The sequence below is a fragment of the Typha angustifolia genome, chromosome 14 (genome assembly GCF_048772165.1).
Source record: "Typha angustifolia cultivar Huaian chromosome 14, ASM4877216v1, whole genome shotgun sequence".
In the NCBI taxonomy this organism is placed as follows: domain Eukaryota; kingdom Viridiplantae; phylum Streptophyta; class Magnoliopsida; order Poales; family Typhaceae; genus Typha; species Typha angustifolia.
In genome coordinates, this window is record NC_133252.1 from 10,386,909 (window position 1) to 10,413,557 (window position 26,649).

General features: G+C 35.0%; 5 protein-coding genes and 5 non-coding genes across 12 annotated transcripts; 2 read left to right on the forward strand and 8 right to left on the reverse strand.

Annotated features, from left to right (window-relative positions):
- On the forward strand, positions 1–2,726 carry LOC140776204 (epoxide hydrolase 1-like). Its single transcript, XM_073119828.1, has 4 exons — positions 1–356; positions 1,420–1,602; positions 1,982–2,214; positions 2,306–2,726. The coding sequence occupies exons 1-4, from the start codon at positions 75–77 to the stop codon at positions 2,550–2,552; spliced, it is 945 nt and encodes a 314-aa protein (XP_072975929.1). The 5' UTR covers positions 1–74; the 3' UTR covers positions 2,553–2,726.
- Positions 2,727–2,996: 270 nt separating this feature from the next.
- On the reverse strand, positions 2,997–6,366 carry LOC140775908 (oxaloacetate tautomerase FAHD1, mitochondrial). The gene is made up of 7 exons (XM_073119399.1): positions 6,135–6,366; positions 5,893–6,058; positions 5,164–5,216; positions 4,984–5,046; positions 4,458–4,508; positions 4,228–4,345; positions 2,997–3,307 (listed from the first exon to the last, which is right to left on the reverse strand). Exons 1-7 carry the CDS (start codon positions 6,246–6,248, stop codon positions 3,192–3,194), a joined length of 681 nt encoding a protein of 226 aa, XP_072975500.1. The 5' UTR covers positions 6,249–6,366; the 3' UTR covers positions 2,997–3,191.
- Positions 6,367–7,290: 924 nt separating this feature from the next.
- Positions 7,291–11,031, reverse strand: LOC140776428 (large ribosomal subunit protein eL18y). The gene is made up of 5 exons (XM_073120140.1): positions 10,988–11,031; positions 10,824–10,913; positions 10,590–10,718; positions 10,332–10,514; positions 7,291–7,691 (listed from the first exon to the last, which is right to left on the reverse strand). Exons 1-5 carry the CDS (start codon positions 10,988–10,990, stop codon positions 7,533–7,535), a joined length of 564 nt encoding a protein of 187 aa, XP_072976241.1. The 5' UTR covers positions 10,991–11,031; the 3' UTR covers positions 7,291–7,532.
- On the reverse strand, positions 8,330–8,433 carry LOC140776850 (small nucleolar RNA snoR69Y). Its single transcript, XR_012106950.1, has one exon. It is a non-coding gene; the product is annotated as a small nucleolar RNA snoR69Y (small nucleolar RNA).
- LOC140776847 (small nucleolar RNA snoR69Y) lies at positions 8,750–8,850 on the reverse strand. The gene has a single exon (XR_012106947.1). It is a non-coding gene; the product is annotated as a small nucleolar RNA snoR69Y (small nucleolar RNA).
- LOC140776849 (small nucleolar RNA snoR69Y) lies at positions 9,202–9,300 on the reverse strand. Its single transcript, XR_012106949.1, has one exon. It is a non-coding gene; the product is annotated as a small nucleolar RNA snoR69Y (small nucleolar RNA).
- Positions 9,619–9,719, reverse strand: LOC140776848 (small nucleolar RNA snoR69Y). Its single transcript, XR_012106948.1, has one exon. It is a non-coding gene; the product is annotated as a small nucleolar RNA snoR69Y (small nucleolar RNA).
- On the reverse strand, positions 9,991–10,069 carry LOC140776853 (small nucleolar RNA snoR53Y). Its single transcript, XR_012106953.1, has one exon. It is a non-coding gene; the product is annotated as a small nucleolar RNA snoR53Y (small nucleolar RNA).
- A 7,743-nt stretch (positions 11,032–18,774) lies between the features above and the next one.
- Positions 18,775–19,324, forward strand: LOC140775714 (protein MARD1-like). The gene is made up of 2 exons (XM_073119121.1): positions 18,775–18,998; positions 19,141–19,324. Exons 1-2 carry the CDS (start codon positions 18,775–18,777, stop codon positions 19,322–19,324), a joined length of 408 nt encoding a protein of 135 aa, XP_072975222.1.
- Positions 19,325–21,322: 1,998 nt separating this feature from the next.
- Positions 21,323–26,554, reverse strand: LOC140776357 (U1 small nuclear ribonucleoprotein A-like). 3 transcript variants are annotated; one of them, XM_073120029.1, is made up of 5 exons: positions 26,421–26,554; positions 25,363–25,535; positions 24,850–24,943; positions 22,361–22,452; positions 21,323–21,909 (listed from the first exon to the last, which is right to left on the reverse strand). In XM_073120029.1, exons 1-5 carry the CDS (start codon positions 26,503–26,505, stop codon positions 21,637–21,639), a joined length of 717 nt encoding a protein of 238 aa, XP_072976130.1. In that variant the 5' UTR covers positions 26,506–26,554; the 3' UTR covers positions 21,323–21,636. The 3 variants fall into 3 exon arrangements, with proteins under 3 accessions (XP_072976130.1, XP_072976129.1, XP_072976127.1); XM_073120028.1 differs by having other exon boundaries at positions 21,323–21,918; XM_073120026.1 differs by having other exon boundaries at positions 21,323–21,921.
- Positions 26,555–26,649: the final 95 nt, after the last annotated feature.

Genomic DNA, 26,649 nt, shown 5'->3' on the forward strand with positions numbered 1-26,649 from the left:
GGTTTCTCTCACGTTAAACAAAGGCTTCTGGATAGAGAGTACGGTTGGAAAGAGGAGGAAGAGAGGGAAGAGATATGGAAGGGATCAGCCATCGGACAGTGGAGGTGAACGGCATCGCCATGCACGTGGCGGAGAAGGGCGACGGCCCCGCCGTGCTCCTCCTCCACGGCTTCCCGGAGATCTGGTACTCGTGGCGCCACCAGATCGTCGGCCTCGCAGACGCCGGCTACCGGGCCATCGCCCCCGACCTCCGTGGATACGGCGACACCTCCGCCCCTCCCGACGTCGCCTCCTACACCGTCTTCCACCTCGTCGGAGATCTCGTCGCCCTTCTCGACGCCCTTGATCTACCCCAGGTGACTCTTTTCTTCTTCCTTTCGAACTCCTCTTCCGTATTATTTGAATCTTCTTGTTACTATATCTTTTTAACTCTATGTGGTTTGCAAGTGAATCCCACCGTTTTCGGGTATTTTTGCCAAACTCAACTCCTCCGAGAGTTCCGAGGGATATTATTACTTTATTTTTTTTATTTTTATACTCCCATACTTCAAAACTTTATGAAAAATAATGGGTCGTTTGCACAAAATGTTCAAATTGACTTTTGCTTTTGCAGCCAACCTATTTGTTTTTTTTTTTCACTTTATATAACTATTTTTCATGCTACTTTTTCATCATATATAATAATTTTATTTTGTGTTTCCTAATCTTTTTATTGAGGCTCTAATTGTAAGTAGTAAAAGGAGACTTTTATTTTTAAAATAGGCAAACTTTAGGATGTTGTTTGTAAATTTCTCTAAACATATACCCTAAGCCAAGAGCCTCTATATTTATTATTTAATTAATATAATATATATTTATATATTATATTTTAAATCACTTAATATGTTATCTTAATGTTGTTATTATTTTTTAATAATAAAATATATGGTTAAAAAACTCTCATCAATAACTTTATAATAAGACTAATATTCGTCGATTTTAAATCGAAATTATATTACACGAAATAAAAATAAAATAATTTAATATTATACTCATTTTAAAGATCTCGATGAGATCTTTTTAACTATACTATTTTTACTAAAAAATAATTATATATTCAGTTTAACGAACTAGATTATCTAATAAAAGATACTAATAAAATTTAAGTTTTTTTATTAAGCTTTTATAAAATAAAATTAGAATTTTAAAAAATTGAATAGTATCATAGCTGGGCTCTAAATTCTTACATGGGGCTCCAATAAAAATTCACTATAACTGACTCTAAATTTGGAGCCCTATTTGAAGCCTAATTTGAGCTTTATCGGGCTCCAAATTTAGTGTTTCGGATACCGATCGGAGATACGTTGGAAAAAAAAAAAAAAGGCTTGTTAATATTTCGGAATATTGTTGATAAAATTAATTTTGGGAAAATATGGGAAGGTGGCCTTGGTGGGGCATGACTGGGGTGCACTGGTGGCCTGGTACTTCTGCAAATTTAGGCCTGACAGAGTGAAGTCGTTGGTGAATCTGAGCGTCTCGTATTGGCCTCGCAACCCCAAAGTGAAGACGGTGCAGCATTTCAGGAATCTCTATGGAGATGGCTACTACATCTGCCGATTTCAGGTCTATTGCTATTCTATTGAGTACTTGCACCACTTTCTTTTTAAAATTTAATGTTACTTTAATTAAAAATATTATTTTAATTATAGTTTAAAATATTTATAAACTAAGTTTTATCTCTGCCCCATGTATGAGAGACTAGAGAGGTTAAACTATTCCTTTTAGTAAATTTTTTAATGTAAAATTAAAAAACTCATCTGTGCTAATTTCTAAGTATACATGGAAAAAAAAGAAGAAGAAGAAATTGATTGTTCTTTGCAGATTTATTTTTTTAATTCTTAAGATAACCTTTTGATTTAATTACTCGCTACTGCACTTTCAACTATGACTAGCAGCAAACATCTCAACAAGGTATGCATTTCACAATGGTTTGTAATAACAGGAGCCTGGAGCTGCAGAAGCAGAATTTGCCTCTATTGGTACCAAACTTGTCTTCAAAAAGATCTTCACTGTTCGTGATCCCGGGCCTTCTTCTCTCTCGAAGGAGGGCTTGGGCTCCGACGATCAATTGTCGCTGCCGGCCTGGCTCACTGAGGACGACATCGACTACTTTGTAACCAAGTTCGACAAGTGTGGGTTCACCGGTGGGATTAACTACTACCGCTGCTTCGATCTGTAAGTGTAACTGTAACTTCAAATTCATATCTGTATCCATATCCGTATCCGGATAGTCTGTATCGGCTTAGGGTTTGTTTTGTATGTGCAGAAACTGGGAGCTGACAGCACCATGGAGTGGGAAGCAAATAGAAGTGCCAACCAAGTATATTGTTGGAGACCTTGACCTGACCTACCATTACCCTGGCATCCAAGATTACATACACAAGGGTGGGTTCAAGAAGGATGTTCCACTCCTCCAGGAAGTTGTTGTCATGGAGGGAGTTGGGCACTTCATTCAGCAGGAGAAAGCACAAGAAGTTACTGATCACATCATTGAGTTCATCAACAAGTTCTGAGATGGGTGTCTGTGACCATTCAGAATCTAAAAGAATAATGAAATCTGTTTCTGTTATGGTGTCTATTAACTATTAAGTGGTCCTTTCGGGGTACCGAATTGTGTCGTAATTGATGTTTACCTGGATTTAAGAGATCAATCAAGCCTAAGATGCAAGGCAAACTACTTTATTCAATGCCACCATTTCATGAGAAGGAAGAAAAAAACTTGATGCTCATACAATCTTGCAACCCAGTAAATTCACTAAATCCATGAATTTTATCATGAAAAATCAAGAGATTGAACAGCAAATAGTAGAAGAATCTATTGTCTAAAGCATTTTGGTTAATCATTTTCACAGCATAGCTTTGAATCTATTGAATATTTGAAATGGAGAGCGAGAAAACCAACTTTTACTTGATTTTTTTATAGTACTGTGACATGTCCAAGGAAAACAATCCTCCAGTTGATAGAAAATAGAAATTAGCAGGAGTATATTTATTGCTGTTCAATTATCTTATTTGCTCTTACAATTGACTGAGCTAGCTAATTCACTGAAAATACACGAGAAAACAAAAAACAAAGCAAAAGGTTCAATTGATCTATAACAGAGGTAATTTATTGGCGTACAAGCATCTCATATCATCGATGTTCTACGATCTTAACTGCTCAATGGTTTTTGGCGCCTCTGAACATCATATTGGACATCTATCAACCCAGTTATACCAGCTGTAATCTTCTGGCCCAAGCTTACAGGCCCAACACCCTGAGGAGTACCTGCATATAAGGTCATAAACAAGATAGTCAGGCATGTATTTCTTCTGATGATTTGTTGCCAGAATTGCTAGTCCAATATCAAACCAGTACCAAAAACAAAATTAATAGCAGCAGGCAGCTAATATTTCTTCGTTTGAATGTTGATAATAGTTACATGATGAGCCTACACATTAAAATAAAACAGAAGGACCAATAAAGTTGGGTGGATAGGTGAAAAGAGCAGTTGGCCAACAGATAAAGGGAAACTAATAGAAAGACAAGAAAAGAAAACCAAAGTGACAGTCAAGATAGATTAACGCAAGAAAGTCAAAAATAACTTATAATGAAAATTTAAACCATGATCACCGATGAAAACTAATTCAAGACATTTAAGTCAAGGAATAGTCCTGAACCTACAACAATATGTAAATCCCAAAAGTTTGTATACTATGAGTGAACATATATCAGTTATACACAATAAGATAGTGATGACACACCCAGGATAATGCAACAGAATAAAGGCATATTTGCAGAAAATATATGAAAAGTGTATTGCTAAACAATATTGATCTGTTGTCTAACTCTAGAGAGGAAAATTATTATAAGTAACAACTGCTGCATGCAAGATGTGTGCAGACTGAGGCAACACCATAAGAATCAAGCCCCTTCTAGTGTACTGTTTGCAAGTCATTATCACGGTACATGTCGGCAGCATAATTTCAGTATTTGTTCAGACGCCATGCACTGTGTCATCTGACATTTCAAAACTATGGGACAAGCATTTGAAATCACTTTATGAATTTTTCTACATTTTTCTGTTCTTATAAGTTATAACAATTTGCAAATTTTATCATCAATAGCATGCATCTGATTCTACTTCTTAACTAGTCTAAGAAGCTAAAGACCTTTACTGTGATTAACAACAAATAAATGCCAATTACCCGTTAGAATCACATCTCCTTCCATTAGCGTCATAATGGAACTAATATGACTGATGAGAAATGGAATCTTGAAGATCATATCACTGGTTGACCCTTTCTGCTTAAGATCATCATCAACCTGCGCTTATAAATTCTGCAAATTATAAACAGCCGTACTACAATATGTATAAGGAGAAGGCACGATATGTAGTTTGTATAAGTAGCAATGGATCAAGAAATTAAGATCAAACCTTTAGCCATAGTTCTAGATCGTCGGGGTTTATAACCGTCGACTTCGGAAGCTGTATTAAATGAAAATTGCAACTCATCTATGGTTAGCAGGGAAAAATAGTATTGACAAAAAAAAAAAAAAACTTTCTCACAAATGGCTAAGCTACAATGGTGCTGAATAAACTAAAAAGATGCAGATAGACATAAAAAATATGTAACAACTAATGAAGCCCACAAGCTAGAATTACAAATGAAGTACACGTGTGTGCATCTTTTTGAGTTTTCCCTTGTCTAATCCAGAGTTCTTAGTAATTTATATGCACGGTTGCTCTGCATTATGCAAGAACTATCCCTGCATAGCTAGTGTTTGCATTAACTAATTCTCTCTACGGAACAGATTACAGGAAGAAACAAACAGCTGGTTTCAATATTTCATCAGCATGTACCCACATACAGCTCTTTCACAGACCGAAAAAGAGCATCCTTCCAGAGATGATAATGAAAAAAGTTACACTTTGGCAAGAAAGTGCAGCTATGAATACTTACAACAGCACTAATCGGAGTGAAAGTGTCCTGCCCTTTAGCCACAGTCCATGGGAGTCCTGCGGACTACAACAACACCAACCTTCAAGAATTAAACAATGATACTTAACACTTATCAGTAATGTAAAAAGAATTGCATTGCAGGAATTTAGTAAATTAAATGATAATGCTGAAATTGCCCACCTTAGCAGAAGATTGGATTTCTCTTGCTGTCATGTCCAAAGCAAGTGCATAGCCTGCAAGTTCCATAAACAATACTGTTTGTAGTAGCCATAACACTTTCAAAAGAAGGAAAACACATAAGAAGCTAGATCGCATTAAGGAAACATGATACTAATGTCATCATAAGAGAATGCATAATAATCTTTTCAAGGGAGCTCTCTCTATGTAGTTCTGTACTTCTTCTCTAGTTTTTCAGAAAGACATTTTTTGGTGTATGACTACATATCTTGGAGAAATTTTTGTTTGCTCATATTCCTTAGTGGATTCCAAATGAAAGAAAATTATGTTCAGATATGACATGTGGATTCCATGAAGAAGCGGGTTTAATCCTGAGAATTTGTGCACCAACTCTTCTTCCTACTACCTCTTATAGCTGCTTTTTGTGTAAGCAGAAAGCACTTCTCCTGATCCCCCAAATACCATGCCATCATCTGTTTCGTCTTGAATCACGTAAGGTATCACTTTGATTTTCTTTTAAAGTTGAGCACGGATTTCAAATTTTTAACTAATTACTATAAGTGCAGAACTATGGAACGCGTAAGTTGGAGGCCTAGTTAGAGACAATTGTGCATCTCAAAAAGGTTATATCTTTCAGTCTCGCGATAGTATCCATGAACTATAAAAAGGAAATGGGTCGAACAAAGATTCAATTTTTCTTGCCATTTCTGCGTCAACTAATAAGCAATTTACCTCCAACGTAGTCCATCGCGGTTGACTCGGACACATCGCGAGCCTTGCGGCCTATGACGACGGCGAGCTCCACCTCGTGATCGAGTGATTCTAACGGGTGGGGGATCTCGATGGCGCCGCCATTTTGGAGGTACGACGAGGTAGGCTTCAGAAACAGCACCGGCTCCTGAGGTGAGCAAATCGCGAACTTTTGTGATCTCGAAGAAGAAGAAGAAGAAGAAGAAGAGAGAGAGAGATCAGACCTTGGGGACGGCGTTGCCGAGTTCTTTGGCATGGGCGGCGTAATTACGGCCGACGGCCACGATCTTGGTGCCGATGCTGAGTAGCTTCTGTGCCGCCGCCGCCGCCGCCGCCATTGACTATCCTCGATCACGGGAAAACCCTAATCGGTCGTGCGAGGAGATGGGAATGAGAAGAAGTCCAATTGGTAGGCTTTTGAAAACTTTGCATACATGATACACCACCGGTTTTCCTTTCGGAGAGGGTGCATAATTTCGGGGGGGTTTTTTTTTTCTTTTTCCTTTTGTTTTTGTTTTTCGTTTCCATTTCATTAACGGGATAACAGCATTGAGTACACCTCCTATATAAATTATGTTATTTTTTATTTAATTATTACATGGCTGATATATATATATAATAGGAAAATAAGAAGATTAAGCGACAACTCTCAAAAAGCCTCACACTTTGGTAATCGTATATATTAACGCAAAGTAATACATTACATCAAGTTTAGAGGGCACATAAAAATAATTATCATGCATTTTATTGTTATTTTTATTTTTTTATTTTACTTATTGTGTGTGCCTTTACATATAGTAGTTTAACCTTTGCAGAACTTGTTGCGTCTTTTCTTGCTTATTGTTAAATTTTAACGATCTTGATTTACTTTTTCTGTAGGCTTGATTGAATGGTAAAGACAGGAGGTTGCCGGGCATTGATGGTACATATGTCTAATGTTTTTTCAACAAGAGCATAGTTCAAAGGCGATTCGGAGGGTGCAAAGCATGTGTATGTCTTTTAAGATCTTATAATAAATGATCCGAAGGAGGAGGCATCCAAGGGATTAGGATTTGGAAATAAGATTTCGTAAAAACCCTTTTATATACTAAGCTTGAACTATCGATACTAATTACAAACCGATTTCGACCTCTCAAGCTTCTCATCTCTAACTGAGTCAAGCCAAACTTGAGATTCCGCCTAGCCCAATCCTCTGGATTATTTTGAGAGCCCTAACTACAGACACTCTCTCTATAGTGAATGTGAATCAAATTTGGCTCAAAAATTGCGTGTCAACTCAATAATGCTCCATTACTAACAACCTCTGTCACAAATAAAATGAACCACCCTGTGGATCAGCGACGGAAATAGATCAACTAAAAATGATCATGACAACAGGCATTGCGATAAAATAGATCTTCTCATCAATGGAGAAAAACCAACGACAGAACTATGTCTAGAGAACTCCATAGAAACATTCAAACAGTGGTCAAAATTTGAATCTAAATAACAATTGTCCAAAACTATGAAGTGACAGAAAGATTGATAGAAAGGTAGTTCTTGGTGAACACATATGAAACCGTCTTAAGAGACTGCACGGAAGCTGCAACTTTAGACCAGATATGTGGATTAAAAGGGTCGTCTCAAACCCTAAATCCTCTACTGTTTCTTCTTCCTCTGGCCTTCTCAAACTTCCTGCCCTTAGCACGGACATATGGCTTTGTGTGGCTATGTGGCACACCAGGGGCCTTACCAAAGTGCTTCACAGCTTCACGGGCATTCTTGGGTCCTCTCAGGAGAACCTGTTCACAGAATAAGACACCAATCATTTTCCCTGCAGATGCAATTGAAAATGCATCCAGAAATTTTCAGGTAATGGAGACAAACTAGACTAGCAAATTAATGTTAATATATTACAGAAATAAAAAAATATATTAATAGAAATGTCAATATAGGTAATTATAATGCTCAAGTAACTTCATGCATTCCATAATAATCAATAAGCTATAGAAATAGTTGGTAATTGACAAAAAAATAGTAACAATACAATAAACTGCTTAATAGCAAGAAACCTGTGATGCCAAAGCATGATACTATTACAATAATGAGTATGTAAAAAGGTGTATATTCTCACAAACTGTGAAGCACTTTCGAATTAACCATGACCATAATTTCAATAACACAAGGTAATATTGAAGAAAACCACAACCAGTGATAAAATATTTCAATTCAAGAAAACATCCACTCTTAACTACATAATCCCAAAGCGACATTTCTAATCAATGGCTGACAACTCATGTATAAATTCCTCACATGGAACTTGTACAACAATGTCGTAGTTAATGGAGTTTCAATTTCAATAATCTGATGGCATCCACAACCAAGAAAAAAGGTAACTAAAGAAATAAATCTAAAAGTCACAGCTAAAATCAATTGATGACATTATGCTCAGATATTGTTGATTCTTCTCTATTCCTCGAATATCCAATTAATGGAATGTCTCATAATGAGCTGGGATTAAACAATATCATCATTGCTAAAATTTTTTAAATTTCTCACATTTTGAGAAGCAAAAACACAGAGTAGACCTAACTATAAACATGCAAGAGAGATAAAACAGGCAACTTGCAAGTGCTATGCAGACAAAAAAATACTTCAACAATTTAAATAGATCCAATCGATGGTTGACAAGCCATATGAAAATTCCTCACAGGAACTTGTACAACAATCCAGAAGCTAACAGAGAGTTTCAATTTCACATAGGAGAGCAATTAATCATCTGCTGGCATCCATAACAAAGAAATAAAAAGAGGCAATTCAAGAAATAAAACTATAAGTCACAGCTAAAATCAGTTGATGAAATTCTGCTCAGATATTGTTAACTTTTCTTATTCCTCGAGTATCCAATGAATGGAATGTCTCATAGAGCTGGGATTATACAATATCATCATTGCTAAAATCATCATAGGAATTTTGATATTGTGAAAATTCTTACATTCGGAGAAGCAACCGAGTAGACCAAACTACAAATATACAAGAAGAGAGATAAAACAAGCAGCTTGCAAGTGCTATGCAGAAATTAAAATACTTCAACAATTTAAATAGATCCAATCAATGGTTGACAAGCCATGTGCAAATTCCTCGCATAAACTTGTACAACAATATAGAAGCTAACCGAGTTTCAATTTCACATATGATAGCAATTAATCATCTGATGGCATCTATAACAAAGAAACATAAAAGGCAATTAAAGAAACATGAAAGGCAATTAAAGAAATAAAACTAGAAGTCACAACTAAAATCAATTGATGAAATTTTGCTCAGATATTGTTGACTTTTCTTATTCCTCGAGTTTCCAATTAATGGAATGTCTCATAGAGCTGGGATTATACAATATCATCATTGCTAATCATCATAGGAATTTTGATATTGTGAAATTCTTACATTTTGAGAAGCAAATAACAGAGTAGGCTTAATATTAACACACACAAAAAGAGATAAAACGAGCAACTTGAAAGTGTTATGCACCAAATAAAAAACTTCAACATGCAATCAATGGTTGACAAGCCATGTACAAATTCCTTACATGAACCTGTGCAACAATGTAGAAGCTAACCGATTTTTTATTTCACATATGGGAGGAATTCATCTGATGGCATCCATAACAAAGAAACGAAAAGGGCAATTAAAGAAATAAGAGTAGAAATCACAGCTAAAATCAATTGATGAGATTCTGCTCAGATATTGTTGACTTTTCTTATTCCTCGAGTATCCAATTAATGGAATATCTAATAGAGCTGGGATTATACAATATCATCATTGCTAAAATCATCATAGGAATTTTGATATTGTGATATTCTTACATTTTGAGAAGCAAATAACAGAGTAGGCTTAAATATTAACACACAAAAGAAGAGATAAAACAAGGCAACTGGAAAGTGTTATGCAGCAAATAAAAAATTTCAACAATTTCAATATATCATTTTGAAAAATGAAGATTCTTCAGTTTTTAAATAATCCATTACAACAAAATGCTCAATGCAAATATTGGAATCTACCATTCAAGAATTGAAGCATTTCATTGAGCAAATTATAAAAAAAGGTTCCCTCAGATAATAAAATAGTGAACTATCATCAAAGGAATCAGCATTAGCATGGTTCATTAACCATCATGGGGAACCAGAAATTCCAATTTGAGGCATAATCCCACCAAAAATGATTACCAGATCAACACCTTTTATTCTATACTCACATCAAAGGATCAAGCAAAGACAATAAAGAGTGCCCATAATCAAAACACTGATCACTGATCTCAAAGAACCTCATTCTCCACCAGGATCCGCATCCATGCAGCACATCAAACAATAACATTCGTCTAGGGGGACTGATGTCTAGATAAAATCAACTAGATTATGTTCATTTAAGAAAAAATCGCCGCATACCGTGTTCTGCCCGAGGGGCGCGCGCAGCGCGAGCTGATCAAAGGTCAAGCACTCCCCACCAGCGTTGACAATCCTCGCCCTCGCCGTCTCGGTAAACCTAAGAGCCGTCACCTTCATTGCCGGGACATCGTAAACCCTCTTGTCGTCCGTCACCGTCCCCACAATTACAGCAATCTTCTCACCCTGTACCATAACCCTAACCCTAAGAACCCAAAATCCACTAACAAAAAGACTCAAAATTTGAAGCAACAATCGCACCTTTCCGCTCATGAAGGTCACGAGCCTCTTCAGGGAGATGGGCGGACGGTTCATCTTGCTCATGAAGAGCCGCTTCAGGATGACGGCATTGAACTTGCTGCCGGTCCTCCGCACTAGAAACCGGTAGAGCTGATCCACGAACAAGATAAATCTTAATAAAAAAGGCGGTTCTGAACGCAAGAAAAAATGTCAAATAGACAAGAGAGACAGAGAGAGAGGGAGGGACACGGGAACCTTGACGAGGAGCTTGAGATAGACATCATCGGATCTGGGGGCGGTGCGCTTGGCCTTCTTGCTACGGCCACCGGCGACGAGATCGATACCCTGCAAGCCATCGAAGAGAAGAGGGGGGTTAGGTTTCGGAGGACAGGGAAGAGAGGAGATGGATTAGGGTTTACCATTGCAGCGGCTCCTGGAGGCTGTAAGCTGCGGAGTTGGTGGGTTAAATAGAAAGAGATTAGGGTTTTGGTTGGCTTCATTTTGTTCGCTAGATGATGAGATCTCAGCCGTCCAATTGGATGGACGGTGGATATGAAATGGGCTTAAACTAGACTAATGGGTTGATGAGTTGGGCTCCAAATAGTAACAGAGTTTAGCCCACAAACCAAAATAGTGAAATTATTTATCATTATTATTTTATTTTTTTTTATTTTTTTTTTTTGCCATCAAAAGCTTCTCATATGATGATTGAATACCACTTGAAATTTCGTATTATTTTTGCAAAGATGTATTTTTAGTTACTTTTTCACAACTATATGTAAATTAATGAAGCATTTAATAGATGAAAAATAACAAGCATGCCTTTATTTAAGAGCAATGTATATAAAATGGTTAATTTTTACAAGTATTTTTGCAAAAACTAAAGAAAATAATCAAACTGCTCGGGCTCGGCTCAACTCAAAATTAAGTGCTCAACTCAAAATTAAGTGAGCCGAGCTTTGGCCGAAGCTATACTCAATAAGACTTAAAATTAAATCAATATAATTCATTTGTGACTATTATATCAAGATCTAATGCTTCAAATTTATCTCTAATCTTTAACAAGTAAATATAAAACCTATCCATTTGATCTCATCTCAACTAGATATTTAACCAGGACTTATTTAATTTAAGTTTAACTTAAATTTGATCCGATCAACTTGAATAAGGCTCGAGTTAGGTTTGTTCAAGGCTTTAGCTTAGATTATGCTTGAATTGAGTTGGGCTTGAAATAAACTTGTATTGGGCTAGTTTAAACCTCGAGCCAACTCGAACTTAAGTTAGGCTAGGCTCAAAATGAATTTGGTGTCGACCCTAACCCTAAGTAGCTTTAGGCTTCACCCACTATTTTTAAGTATACTTGTACCAAAGCCTAAGTTCTCATCTCGTTTATGTATAAAGTTTTCTAAGAATAACTTTATACATATCTCTTAAATATAAATGAGATAATATGTAACTTTACTTATATTTTATTATTTAGTTGTAAATTATAACTATTATTTTAAATAAGTTTATATAAGAATTTATGTTTACTTAAAAAATATGCATAACTTTATCATACTTTTTATCCATGAATTTTTTTTATATATCACCCGTCATGTCACTTAACTTATATAAAATTTAATCAAAATATGCATAAGTGAAAATATGACTATTAAATATAATTAAAAGAGTTCTAATTCATAAATAAATATTCATCATGCATGAATCAAATGCCACCTAAGTATTTTGAGATATCTATATATAAATATCAATAAATATTTACCAAAACATTATGAACTTTGGCTTTATTATAACTCACATCCTATATAGATATTTATAATTTAACTTTTGAATTTTACTTAAAACGTCTCAAAAATATTGTGCCATTAATTTTCTTAATAATTAATTACCATATAAATGTGATAAATAAATTAAATATATTAAAAAAATATCATACCCTTGAATAAGTTTTTTCAAAAGATAACTACATTAATCACATCATAGTATAGGAAAATAAATCATTTTCTTAAATAGGATAAAAAAAATCAGTTAGGAATATTCTATAATATATTTTAATAATAACTAACCATAATATAAATTTTTAAAAAATAAAATATGTTTTTTATTTTCTAATGTAATGGATAATATATTTTTAAGAGTCCAAATACCTTACCAGAACACCATTGGTCTGTCTTCCAGTATATTTAAATAATATATATGTATTTCTAAATAATTCAAAAAAAAAACTAAAAATATCTATAAAAACAGCATAATTTTATTTATTCTATTAATTCCTCCTTTTCTATACAAGACCATACCTTAATTATACTTTCAGCAGATATTAGATATAATTATGTGCGTAATATTTTAGATATTTTAAAGATATAATCAATTTGTCGTAAATATTTTAGATAAATTGATGGGTATTTACGTATAATTATGTGCATCGAGTCGTATAATTTAGCAAATGGTGCTATTACTATTAAGCATATTCTAAGATACAACTCTTTTCTTATCTCAAAAGAAAAATACTACCTTTTATTTTAGATTTAAACATACATTTTTTGTTATTATATATCTATATGTTTAAGCTCATGCCAATAACTATTCAAGCAATATTTTTCTATTGCTCAATCTTATAAGATTCCAAGTGGAATAATATCAATGCTTCTCAACAAGTAGTTTGGAGATATTTTGATACCACCTTGAGTTGATGTAAAGAATAAAATGAATGCGCCCACTGATTTTATCATAACAATGGGAGAAGAAAGCAGCTAAAATTAATCTATGGACATTAATTTCCAATTTTAAATTAAGATTGCACTACAATGATACTTAGTTTCACCTTTAGGAAAGAGTGGTAGGGCTAGATATCTTTATTTATTTTATCCTCTAATTATTTCTTCTTTATGTCTTGATATGATGCTTAGTTATTCTTCTTTTCAATGCCCAGCCATGAAGAAAAAAAATCTCAATCAATTAAGACTTGGAATTATCTCATCAAATCATAATTAAATCATATGTACTTCTAAAATTTATAATGTTTACATAGACATACTTGAGATTATTGTTTGGCATATATTGGTTAAAAAATTTAGTAATTTAGCATGGGAAGAGTCATAGATATCTTTTATTGATGATTATAGTTGAGAGATTATCCATAGAAAATATAAAAATAATAAGGGCTTTAAAGGATATCTACTTAAAAAAATCAACAAATCTATAGAAGATTGACTTATGGCATGTAAGCTTGGTAATTATTAATGAGTAATTGTGGAATCCCTTATATTACCCAAGCTAGATTTTGTCGGAATTAGGTTCTAATTATTATTCCGAGCCGATTTGATTCTGACCTAATCTTATTTAGTCCACATCAAAAAGAAAAAAAAGAATGGATAGAAATTTAATAAAAAGCATCTTAGTCTTAAAAAATAATAATAGTCGACAAATGCAGTGCATAAGGATATACTTGTAACAATCGTGCATATTCAACAGCTTCGATTGCACTCGCTCAAATTCTATAATCTTTTTGAATGCGATGAAAAAAAACTATTGGATGTGGATGATGGACACAATAATGTGCATCCACTTACGCGTGACATCGACCGACGTAGATGGGATGTTAAACATCAAATAAGAAAATAAGTGATAATAAAGATATGGCTATTTTACTCCATAAGCCAATCTACTATACTAACTTCAAATGATGTTATATAGATGGCTAATCATTATAACAAGAGAGAAAAGATAGAGCATTAATACTTAGAAAGAGATGAGAAAGAGAGAGAGACACAAACACACACACAAAAAGCTAATCTTTGTAAACTCTCATTGGATTAGTAGTAGCTAGTAGTAATAGTGCCATTGCTCATAATTGAAGCCTTTTAGAGTAGTCTAATGAATAAAGCTTTATGAGAACCTTTTTATCATGACATGTTGTTAAAAAAAGCCTTCATCTTGAAGCTATTTTATGCCTGTACTACGACATGCATGCATGGTTCCAATTAAGTTTATGGTAGGTTTATTAGTACAACTCGTACAATCATCATCATGACCCTGCCCATGGGATGGCACATGCCATGTCGATGTATGGTTCATAAGTTAGAGATATATCTTCTTTCTTTTTCTTTTTCTTTTCTTTTTAATCTAAGTCGGTTTAGTGATATATTGGAAAATTAAAGAGAGAAATGTGATAGTAAGTTTAGTTTTTGGGAGTAGTAAATAGTAATCGGTAAGTTGCCCACCGTTAGCGGTCACCTAATAGCTTAAGCCATTAAATTATACATTGAACCTTAAACCATTAAATTATACATTGATTAGATTTTAAGATGGGGAGAGCCACTTTGTAATTCAATGAGAGGTGTCACACGAGGAATTTAATGATTAACCGTTAAATACTAACGTGTTGCTAGGATTCGAATTCAAAAATTCTTATTAACGGAGCACTATCTCATGGATAGAGGGATAATTTTACTTGATTTTTTTTTTATCATTTAGGAGATCAAATGCTAAATATGGACTAAATAAATAGTCAATTCTTTTTTGATATAAAAACATTTAAGTTTCCAATAGATATAGCTATCCAATGTCACATCGTTGAGCAGTTCCTCAAAGTCAACACTCTTTGGCTGAGCCATTAAACTGAGCCATTAAACTGAGCCGAGTCGCTAGCACCCAAATAGTTTGTATATAATAAATTTGTTTGACGGTGAACTTAGATTTGTGACTTCCTAGGTTATAAAGTGGGTATACTGTAGACTTTGTAAAGTTTGGTTTGTGTCCTTAAAAACCCTAAAGTTTTTTTTTATTTTTTATTTTTATTTTTTGTGGTGTGGAATGAGACCCAAAGTTAATAGATGATGATTTGGTGCTTAGTCTAAGTAAGCACAGTGGGTGGAAGTACGAAACCACTACATGCCAGAGAGAGAGAGAGAGAGGGGGGGAGAGAGATGGGAGGTGGCAGCAAAAGGACACACTGGATTTATTATCAAACCAATGGATGGGCCCCACCATACTAAGGAATCTTGTACTACTTGTCATCCTTAACGGAAACAATGGGCTCTGGAACGGAACCTCCATTGCTGCCGTTACACCCCCCCTTCTTCTTCATTCATTTCTTGGATTGGTATTTGGAAGCACTCAAGCACCTCCTTTCTTTTTATTTTATTTTTTTTAATTTTTTTTAATTATTTTTAAAGTTTATAATATATATTATAGTGCTACAAAGGGTTTAAATGTGAAGCGTAAGAAATACTTAAATATAAGAAGTAGGAGGGTGTAAAATAGAAAAAGGAGGGGAAAAGTTGGCAGTGGGGGGGGGGGGGGGGGGCTAGGGGGAGTTGGGATGGGTGTGGAAGTGGGTGCTACTGCTACCTAACCAGACACAGTTTGTGGGACCCGGGGTAAAAGGGCGGGTACCACGTAGGTTATGGTATATTGGAGGGTCCGTATTGTGAGTACCCGCAAACAACAAAACCCTTTAACAGCTATCAAGGACACGTGGAGCGACGGCAGCACAAGGAGACAAAGGACGCCCACTAATGGGAATTTGAACCGCGTTTGATTGTAGGATCTCGCTGTCCTGATGGCCCGACGGCTGCCGAGTGTCGTCCCGGCGCACAACTCTCCTGCATCCTCGGGTGCAGAGGATCTTCGGCCTAATGGGAGCATGGCTTTTTTTGCCTTATCATGTGACGCGGTATGAAATGCATCATTAGATCGATTCTAACCATAAATAATTCTTATTGGAGAACTTATTTCACCGTTCGGTGGCTTAGCTCGATGATTCAATTCCATTGATACTTCGGCAGTATAGTTGGCTTAGAGCAATGTCTCAATGACGTATAGTTCATAATAATTATTTAGTAATAAATATGACTTGAAGTCTAGACTAAATAGCTTCTTACTATATTAGCTTAAGCTTAGTAGAGCCTAAGGCTCTTTGTCCAGCATATATCTAGCCTTCAAACTGATAAAAAAATACGATATGAATATACCAACCAATTATAGTAGAGTTGGTAGGTGTCATTTTCCATGACTAAGGAGGTCATAAGATTAACTCAAACTCTAAATAATTAGTGTGAAGAAAATTATTTGGTGGGTTAGTGGCTTAGTTCAACGGTTCGGTTCTGTCGACGGTTTGATGATGCAATTAATTTAGAGGAGCAACTTGGTAGTGAGACAACTTGGAGCAAATCCTAATAGCGTTTAGTTGAGAGCAATTATTCGGTGATGTATATAGCTTGAAAAAATATACCAGACAATTTACTATATTGGTTAAAGTTTAGTGAAGCATAAGTGCCTCTATATGTAAAGAAGGTCTACCATTTGTTGAGCTCATATCTAGCCTTCAAACACTTAAATAATAAAAAAATATAATATGGATCCTTAGTTGAAGACTCTTGTAAAATTGGTTACTACCTCCTTTGTAATTAAGGAAGTTACGTGATCGAATTCTATCCTAAATAATTATTGTGAAGAAAATTGTTTAACAGTTTGGCTCAGTTGATAACTCAACGGTGAGATAACTTAGATGAGCAGTTCGGCAACATGATAGCTTAGAACGATGTCTGGACAACTTTTAATTTGGAATAATATATCAACAATGCATACGGTTTGAAACTTAGGCCAGGTTACTTAGTATACTCACATCTTATTTTAAACGAAGAAAAATAAGAGCTCTACCTAAAACTATGCTTTATTTTTACATAGAGAATAATTCGTTATTTCCAAAAAAAAAAAGAATAATTCGTTATTTTCATAAAAAAAGAAGAAGAAAAACTAAAATACATTTTAACAAAGTTGTCTACAGAGATAATAACACTATTAATGAGGTGAATTAGCTCGCATTACAACATTTTAGCTTTACGTTGCTAGTTCCTAACATGAGTATCATGGTTACTATACATATGTAGTTAATCTAACTCATCATCTAGGTAAGGTAGTAAATGATAATTAATTAGATTAACAACAAGGTATTTTTCGAGGTAATAAGCAAAAGATAGCTATCGAAAGACAAACTATATACTCAAGAAAAGACATGAACTAATAATACAATCAAAGATACGTACGATTCTCTCTAACTTTTCTAATGCTAAACCTTGATGATCTTTTTTTAAAACAGTGTGAGAGAAAGTTAATCTTTGAGCTTTCTTATCAAAATGATACATTGCATTATTAATTATACTTTGGTTTAACAAATAAAACATAGCTTTCTTGGAGGGGACGTTGTATTAAATAGCGTTTACGTCGCGTTTATGATCCATAGGCACCCGAATAATATAATCTTTATATAAAGAAAACGTAAATATAGTAAGATGTTCATTTAATTATTATTATTCTCTTGGTTAATATTAAAAAGATTCAAATCTATCACCACCATTGTTTCGGATGCTGATAGAAACTCGATACTGAATGTAATTCATATATATATATATATATATATATATATATATGTGATATTACTTATGTATTTAAATAAGGTTTTTGTAATTTAATTATATTTATTTTTTTGATTTAGCATATCTATAGTTGAAGTATATTTTGTTACAATGGAGTGTACATAATTTATATCTGTGATATAAACTAGAATCTTTTTATTTAAATATGATAAAAAAGAGAAAACTAAGATGAAAACTTAATTTTAAAAAAATATAAAAATTATGTGTACACTGTACTTCAAGCAAATAGACGAACAATAAAACATCTAAGTAAGTGCCACTTGTAAAGGGCGGTTGCCAGCTAAATTTATAACGTGCTAATATATCACAAGATATTATTCGATAACTCTTATTACTCACTTTTTGAATATCACAAGAGTCGTTAGATGTGTACGATCGATGTATTGGTTGACTTGGAAGAGTTATTCTGCATCGAATACTTATAGTATGAAAATAATTAAATTTGATTTCCAACCAAAGATAAGTTAGTATAATAAAAGTAATTTTTTATATAAAAATTAAGTTCATAATTTAATAATTTCCTTTTTTTTTCCCCTCCTTAATTAATCATAGGTAAGCTCGTTAGAGTATAATTCCTAGCAATAGGATAAATGGCAGTAACACCGCACATAAGAGACAACATATCCAATCACACAAGAACCGATACCGTAACTTGTTCCTGCGGAGCACCAGACACACTTCTTCTTCCTTAAAGCCTCCAACTCTCCCCCTTCTTTGATGGAAAAGAGAGAGAGGGAGAGAGAGATAGAGAGAGAGAGATTTCGATGGCTGGCCTAACCGTACTCTTGGAAGCCCATAAGGTCTTCCCAAAGAACCCCCAAATCCTAAGCAAGACGACCATCATCAAAAGCTCTTCCCTCTCCTGCCCTTCCCCTCCTCCTCCCTCTCCCAACCGGCCTTCCCATTCTACCCCCACGAGCCCATTCCTGGAACGCTGCTACCTCTGCCGTAAGAGGCTCGCAGAAGGCAAGGACATCTACATGTACAGGTACCCAACAATACCCAGATCCCACCTTCCCCATTCCCCTCCTCGTTTCCCCCGATTACCCTCGCGGGGGTATTCTGGGAATATATATATATAGGAAGTCTTCTCTCTCTAGAAGCTCATTTTTCTTCCTATTTGTACGCAGAGGAGACAGAGCTTTCTGTAGCGTGGAGTGCAGGTGTAGGCAGATATACATGGACGAGGAGAGCGTGAGGAGGGAGAACTGCTCCGCCGTCGCCGCGGCGGGGGTCGGCGGCGATGCGGCTGCGCGCCGCCGCGGAAGAGTTGTCGGAAAAGGCCGCGCCTTGGACGGCGGTTTTGCTTACTAAGAGAGCGAGAGAGAGAGAGAGAGAGAGAGAGAGAGAGATAGATGGGAGCACATAGTTTTTGAGTACAACTGTACAACTAAAGAAAAAGAACCTTGGTGTAGTCTGACCGAAATGCCCTCCAAATTCACGGCAGGATATTTCACGAGGATGAGGTCGTTTTGGTCTTTTCATAATTTTTTTTTGGGGGGGGGGGTTGTATTAATGTTATGTATTTGTGTTTATTAAGGGAAGAGAGAGTAGATTAAAATATTGAATAAGAATTATATATATATATATATGAAGGAATTTTATGAGAGTTATTTTTTTTTCCTTCTTTCTCTTACATTATACTTAGAATAAATAAAAGAGAACTTATTAAAAATACTACGTTTAATTTTTATTATTATTCACAAATTATCTGAACTATTTTTTATTATTTATTTCTATCTATAGTCACCATATTTATATATATACAAGTTAATGAAAATAGAAGGGTAATGTAGTTATTTTCTTTAATTATTTATTTGAAAGTAATAAAAAATATCTCGAGTTAAATTTAACGAGATAGAATATAAAAATATTTTCTCACTTTTAAAAGTAAAAGATAAAAAGAAGTAAAAAGAAAATATCTAAAACACCCGTCGTTACTCACGAGTCACATCGTCTATCTTCTTTTTGAACTCTACTCAATCTCACATACTTTTCTAGTTGGCATCAGCATCATCCATCCTCTCTCTCTCCCACCCATCTCAACTGGTGGGCATCGATGATCCCGTTGAGTGGTCTTCTCCGGCGAAGTGATGCTCTCCGACGAGGTTCTTGGTACTTGTATATTGGAATGAAGTGAAGGAGAAGAGATGAGAGATAGTGATGAGGGAAGCGAAATGGGTAAAGGCGAGAGAGAGAGAGAGAGAGCGAGCGAGGAGGGAGAAGAGATAAGTGGCCGCTAAAAGAGGGATGAGAAAAGTGGGTGGCAGTTGACCGGAGGAATTAAAGTAGGGAAATTATTCAAAAACACCCCTACTTTTGTTATTATTATTATTGTTTTGTGTTTTATGCCTCAAAAAAACACCCTATTATTAATTCTATACTTTAGTTTAGCTTACCTAGAGGTGTAAAATAACATTTTATACCCTTAAATAAGAAATTAATTTAAGTTAAATTCACATTATCTTCTTCCTCCCAATTTTATTTTCTCTTTAGTATTTCTTATTTCTTCCGGAGAGCATGAACTTCGCCGAGAAAGATTATGGGGATGGAGTTGAGACCGTTTTATTATTAGCTATACGGTAGCAGTCCTCTTTGGCGAGATCTTTGATACCTAAAAGTTGGGAATGATTGTAAATTAAAATGTATAGTGTTTTTTATGGATTTTTTTTAAAGAAAAAAAGAAAAGAAAACAAACCTCTTAGATCAGAGAGGTAGATAGATATAGGCATGTAAGAATGATAACTCCATGAGGTGCCATCAAGAGAGAAGAAGGAAAATGGAAGAACTGTCAACTCCAACATTCCACTGTTCTTTCATCTTTGTATGTAAAATGATATATTGCTTTACTGTAATCTAGAATAAGGAGTACAAAAATTACTATCAAGAAGAGAGTTTTTTCTTTTATCACTTTGAAAAGATGTCTGCAAGTATAGAGCTCATAAACTACAAGAAGATATTGAGGTGTTGAAAAGAATAATACATATATAAAAAAAGAATTTGATTGAGTTGTTTTCTCAAAGAAAGGAGAAAAAAGGATTAATAAGTGTTGTTACATCCACAACAATGTTGTCACTGATGCTTGCTCCACTCAATTAAAACAGCTGCTATAAATGCCAAATGGGATAAGAAAATGACCTCATGTTTTGGGCTTGTTAAATCTATTTTTGTGAATAAGTTTGCCTGCTTTCCATCTGATGATGGACATCAGTGGGCTCATGATAAAACGTCACAAACAGAGAAAAATACCTACAGTGACTTGCTGTGAAAAGACAGAATTAGGGCATGAACAAGTGGAGAAGTAGGAAAACTAGTCGAAAATTAAGAATTTCTTTGAAAGTAAAAAAGATCCTCTGTGGAAATTATATATGTTGGAATTACCCTCACAGTTCTGTGAACAATTTTGGGCTAGAACAAGTAGAGAAGAAATACACGAGAACGAAAGAAAGAGAACCATCTGCGGAAATCGCAACACCGCAACTACTGAAAAGGCGAAGCATATCATATCGCAGAAGCATTTGTTAATATTTGAAAGTTGTGAATAATCTGATGCACTTTGTAAACATTTTGGCGAGGGCCAACAATAACGATACGTACCCCTGAATGATTTGAGGTCAGAAATTTCTCTACTTTTTTGCATAGGTAATGAGCATAGGGTTTTGCGGCGTAATTTTGAAACTCTGAAGACCTTGCATTGCAACAGTAGCCTGCATCTCATCTCCATACTCCACAAAAGCAATCCCGGGCTTTGCTTCCACCATCCTGACTTCCTTGAAACCGGGATACTGGCAGAAAAGCATTTGCAGCATCATCGGGGTGGTATCATGCGGGAGATCTTGAACAAACAGAATATTGTTCGGCAGGGCCGGTGCCTCCTGAAGCTTGGCCCCTCCTGGCAACTGAGAGAGCTGCTTCATTTCATACCAAGTAGCAAAACAATAAGTAACTACTGCATTCTTAGGGCGATCAACAGTTTGAGGGTAAGAGACATAATTCCAAGATGGATACTAATTTCTCCCACATATAGCAAACTATACAAACTACATACCTTTGCTCAAATATTAAAAAAATAAATTTAAAGAGAGTTCCAATTTTCTACACCTAAGCTCTTTATTTTCGTGACATTTTAATACTTTTTGTGATTACTCTATTACGAACCAAAACTGCCTGAAGTTGCCAAAATTAATTAGAACTCCAAAAGCTACACAAACAAATATTAAAAGAGTATAAGTAACACAAGAGTCAGAGTTCTTACCTACTAAATGTCCACAAGATCCTCATTCTAGGACCCATGCCTAACTACAACTAAGAAATATCCAAAAGTAGTGAACCATTAAATACAATACTTACTGGTGGTGTTGCTCCGAAACCAGGATAAGAAGAATTTAAACCCAGCCCTCCTTGATTGAAAACCTGCTGTTGTTCTCGCCGCTTCCTTTCAGCTGCATTATACAAGAATTGAGAAAAGTAACATTTTTCCTTCATAATAAAACAACTAGATCTGGCACAAAGATATTTAAAGATGAAAAGGGTTCAAATTTTCTATTAGAACAAAACTATTCTTTTTTTCTTCTTTTTTATCTGAGAGGAAGTCCGTAGACTGCAACAAAATCACTGTTGATTAAGGAAGTTAGCAGCCAATATTTTGGTGAAAAATGATAAACAATTTGTGATTAGTTGATGACATGATTGACCTACCAAGAGGTACCCATGACACGGCTAGCAAAATGAAGGCATAAAAACAAATAGTCTATATTCAATCCTTAACCAACAATGTTTAGACATCAAATACATGGAGTCGTGCAATTTAAGGAGTCCACTAAGGCTTAACAGCGAGATCCTACCACCAAAAGTAAAATTTTGAATCATATGGTAAGGTAGTAGACCCTGTGCTCTCTACTTGTAAAAAAAGAAGGGCAGTGTTGCTGAATTATTAAGTGGCATTTCATCATTTCATGTATCTGCTACTATTCATACTTGCTCTAAAATAGGTCATATTTCTATCACTAGACTGCGGTCCAAGAATCAGGGGATACTCATTGTAAGAGAAGGATTAAGGATTTACCAATCTAAGTTATGACATTTTTTTAGGAACCCAACCCAAGATAGTGGTGGGCAGGAGTGCAACTGGATCGAAATTATCCATTACCGAATCAACTCTGAGCCATATTAACTTGGATCCAATCTATATAATAAAAGGGTCGGATTTGGTATTAGGTAGTTTGGGATTCGAACCAGGTTCGGATTTAGATCGAGTTGGGAGTAAATATTTATCAAAGCTCCAAAAAATAAATATACTTTTTTTCTTTAACGTCTGTAGAAAATGTCTATATAGTTCAAGACTTAAATTGTGTAAATAAAAGCCTCGGATTACTCTAACTCTTCTATAGTAGGAATAATCACAAGTCTCTTGAAAAATACACTTTGTATGATTGTGTTTGGTAAATATGGTTAAACTTGTGTCGTTTTGGGAGAGATGAAAGAAGTATTGTATTTTTTAACTATTAAACTATCACAATTTAGTGTGAAAGACTGTGACTTGTTGCTTCGGAATAAGATAAGTGTTTTTTTTTTAAACAATATACTGGTCATTCTTGAGAATCCAAATCAAGTCCATTATCTGATTGAGTTTGAATCTGATTCAAGTTCGACATAATCTAATAATGGATCAGATATGAATATTATAAGTTCGTTTCCATTTAAAACCCAATTCAAGCCTAAATCCGACAAAATTATATATATATATATATATATATATATATATATATATATAATATTATATATATATATATATATCTAACTTGCCTCCTAACTACTTTACAATTTTTATTTAAAAAAATTATCTCTTTATATTAAGTACATTACTTGAGCTGTCATTTTGAATTTTTATGTAATGCTAGACTATTCTAAGAAGATAAGTTAGCCATAAAAAGAGAACAAAGAGTAAGAGAAATTAACAATAATAAATGTACTAAAAAAATAGAGAAAAGAAGAAAGAAAACTTTAAAGAAAAATCAATGGTTCTCTACCTGGAGGTAATAAATAAACGAAATTTTCAGAAATTTCATTATTTTTTTCTATTTATTTCATTTCTTCTATCATAGATTTCTTTCTAAGTCTTGGACTAACTATGCCAAGTAATTGCCCTGCAGACCAAAATCATCGCTTTGCCAATGCAGCAAAACAAAGCGCTGTCTAAAAACTAAAGACTCAAGTGAACTGCCCCCCATCCTTTACTGCTTTGCTAACCGTCCCCTGTGAAGTAAGAGGAGCAAGCATGACTTACACCACGGCGAGCATACACCTATTAGAAATCTCCTTCTCCTGCTTGTCACTTGAGAACCTATTTTATGGTGTTGGTCTTTTCAAAACTCTTTTACCCCAATATATTTCTAGCCATGCCACATTATGGACCATTTATTTCCTTACACCTACCAAAATGGCCAGGATCTTCTGTTAAGCAAAACTAACATATACTAGGTTACTCATCCAATCATCTACTACTTAATTAAGAGTTCCCTTTTTGTACTTGTTAAAACATTTTGGCTTACTAAAGTTGCTGCCTTTAGATAAGATGCAGCTGTCATGTTGTTTCTATTGGACCATACTGCGGGTGTGGCATATTTCCTTTTGAAAGGAAAAAAAAAAAGTTAGCTAATCAGAAACTATGTTACAATGTGGCTGTTGTCATATATGCAAAGTATTTATGGTTTGTCAAATTAAATTAATCATGAGAGAGAAGAGAAGAAAGTAGTGCACTTTACCAAATTAATAAAGAGAAATAAGCAGCTTTCCTAAGATCACACCCAAGAAAAAAACACAAAGACTCACATTCTTACCTCTTTCATCATGCTTCTTCCGCCTTTCTCGTGGAACAAAAGTGCCATCAGCCTTTGCAATTATGTCTGATTTGGTCTTAGCATACTTAATTCTCTGTCATCAACAAAATATGATACTGTTTGTAAAATACAGAAGAAGGAACTAAAGAAGACAACCTTTTGGTCAACAAGGAGGCCAAGGTACAAAATATTCAGTGATACATTTTGTTTTGGAAAAACCTTCAGGTCAAATAGACGAAGACTTACAATATGCAATGCCCTATAATTATGACAAGGACCTTAACAAAAGCCATCCCCATGTATAAACATGAAAGTATTTGCTCTTAGAAGAAGACACCCTGTTAATATTATAGCTGGCGCAACAAATCCACAATGCAACAAGCTTGCAAACACTAAGGAAAGAGACTACTAACAGTGAATCCAACTACAATGCTCAAATTTACGAAGTTAGTAAACAAGCTTATACTTGAAATTGTAACTATCTATAATTAGCTTTAAAATCTAAAAACTTACCATAGGCTTATCATAGAAGGGAAACCCTTGCATCCGCTTGAGAGCCTCAGATGCTGATGAAACATCCTCAAAGACTACCCACGCTTGTCCTCGATGCTTTAAGGTATTAAAAGCAAGGACCTCCAATATCTTCCCAAATTGTGAGAAAACAGCCTGTAGGGACTTTTTAAGTTCTGAAATAAATAATCATATAATCAGCGGAAGTTGGAAGAAAATTGGCTATACAAACAAAATGAGTATCCTGGAAAATAGGAAAAAAGAACTGCAGTATGGGATAGATTGAGTGAAAGATCAAATAACTAGGGAAATAGGAGAGTCAGTCATATATTTCCTTATTTTTATTATATATATAACACTTGCAAGGAAAGATTTATAGGAAATTGTTAGAGCGCGAAAGAAAAAAAATCAAGAGTAATAGCTCTATGACCAACAGAAATCACTCTTATTATTAGGGCTTACATCAAAGGTTTCATGTTCAGATATCACTCCATTGCAAACTACAATGTTTCTTCCTGAGGGAAGGTATCATGCCTTAGGTACTATTCCAGTAGTTTACAGGACGGGCATATCCAGTACTCTAGAGGACGGGAGTCACAACTTTATGAGCAGAACAAGAAAAGCACTAGGAACACCCACAAATGTAAAACCCCACATTGGGTATGATGGGCATTCATTAACACTAGGATTCCCATGGAATTAGACAACAGAAGACTATTTCTCACTCCATAAAACAATTACTTTTCAATGTATCCACTCAACCTGAAATGCACTATTACTTATTGGCGTTTCCATGGCACCTCCCCGCATCAACATCACAGTTAGCAACACTAAAGCTAACCAAGACGACAAACTAAGAAGAGCATAACTAACATCGTACAACCCACAACCCAAATAGGTTTCTTAAAGTAATACAAAAAACCCAAAAAAGGACAGAGTAGGTAAAGAGAATAAGCACAACCAACTGGTGCTCAAACATTGTTTTCGCTGCCGAAGGCATTCAAACTCGATGTAATCTCAAAAAAGAAAGAAAAGGAGCACGAGATAGAGATAGGAGGTACCATCGAGTTTGATCTTCTCGTTGAGGTTGTTAATGTAGATGGTCATGTTGGGTGGAATTGTTGGGGCTTCTCCATCAGCGTCCATCACTCTGTCTCTCGCTCGCGTAGTGCTCCCCTCGGTTAACGGTGGAGAAAAGAGAGGAAGAGAAGGAGAGCGGATAAATCCGATCCGAATCCGAGTTCTTTCGATTGCTGATAGCAGATCCGAAACCCGAACCCGTTTGACATA

Excerpts from the sequence above, each read along its gene's own strand:
- LOC140776357 (XM_073120026.1), bottom strand. The coding sequence starts at position 26,505 with ATGGACGCTGATGGAGAAGCCCCAACAATTCCACCCAACATGACCATC. Across the intron at positions 25,536-26,420 it reads CGAGAAGATCAAACTCGATG|AACTTAAAAAGTCCCTACAG; the intron begins GTACCTCCTATC and ends TATTTATTTCAG. Across the intron at positions 22,453-24,849 it reads GAAGAAGCATGATGAAAGAG|CTGAAAGGAAGCGGCGAGAA; the intron begins GTAAGAATGTGA and ends TGTATAATGCAG.
- LOC140776428 (XM_073120140.1), bottom strand. Across the intron at positions 10,515-10,589 it reads TGACCTTCATGAGCGGAAAG|GGTGAGAAGATTGCTGTAAT; the intron begins GTGCGATTGTTG and ends GTTATGGTACAG. Across the intron at positions 7,692-10,331 it reads CGCCCCTCGGGCAGAACACG|GTTCTCCTGAGAGGACCCAA; the intron begins GTATGCGGCGAT and ends TTCTGTGAACAG.
- LOC140776204 (XM_073119828.1), top strand. The coding sequence starts at position 75 with ATGGAAGGGATCAGCCATCGGACAGTGGAGGTGAACGGCATCGCCATG. Across the intron at positions 1,603-1,981 it reads ACTACATCTGCCGATTTCAG|GAGCCTGGAGCTGCAGAAGC; the intron begins GTCTATTGCTAT and ends TTGTAATAACAG. Across the intron at positions 2,215-2,305 it reads TACTACCGCTGCTTCGATCT|AAACTGGGAGCTGACAGCAC; the intron begins GTAAGTGTAACT and ends TTGTATGTGCAG.
- LOC140775908 (XM_073119399.1), bottom strand. The coding sequence starts at position 6,248 with ATGGCGGCGGCGGCGGCGGCGGCACAGAAGCTACTCAGCATCGGCACC. Across the intron at positions 5,047-5,163 it reads AAATCCAATCTTCTGCTAAG|TCCGCAGGACTCCCATGGAC; the intron begins GTGGGCAATTTC and ends GTGTTGTTGTAG. Across the intron at positions 4,509-4,983 it reads TCACTCCGATTAGTGCTGTT|CTTCCGAAGTCGACGGTTAT; the intron begins GTAAGTATTCAT and ends CATTTAATACAG.
- LOC140775714 (XM_073119121.1), top strand. The coding sequence starts at position 18,775 with ATGGCTGGCCTAACCGTACTCTTGGAAGCCCATAAGGTCTTCCCAAAG. Across the intron at positions 18,999-19,140 it reads AAGGACATCTACATGTACAG|AGGAGACAGAGCTTTCTGTA; the intron begins GTACCCAACAAT and ends ATTTGTACGCAG.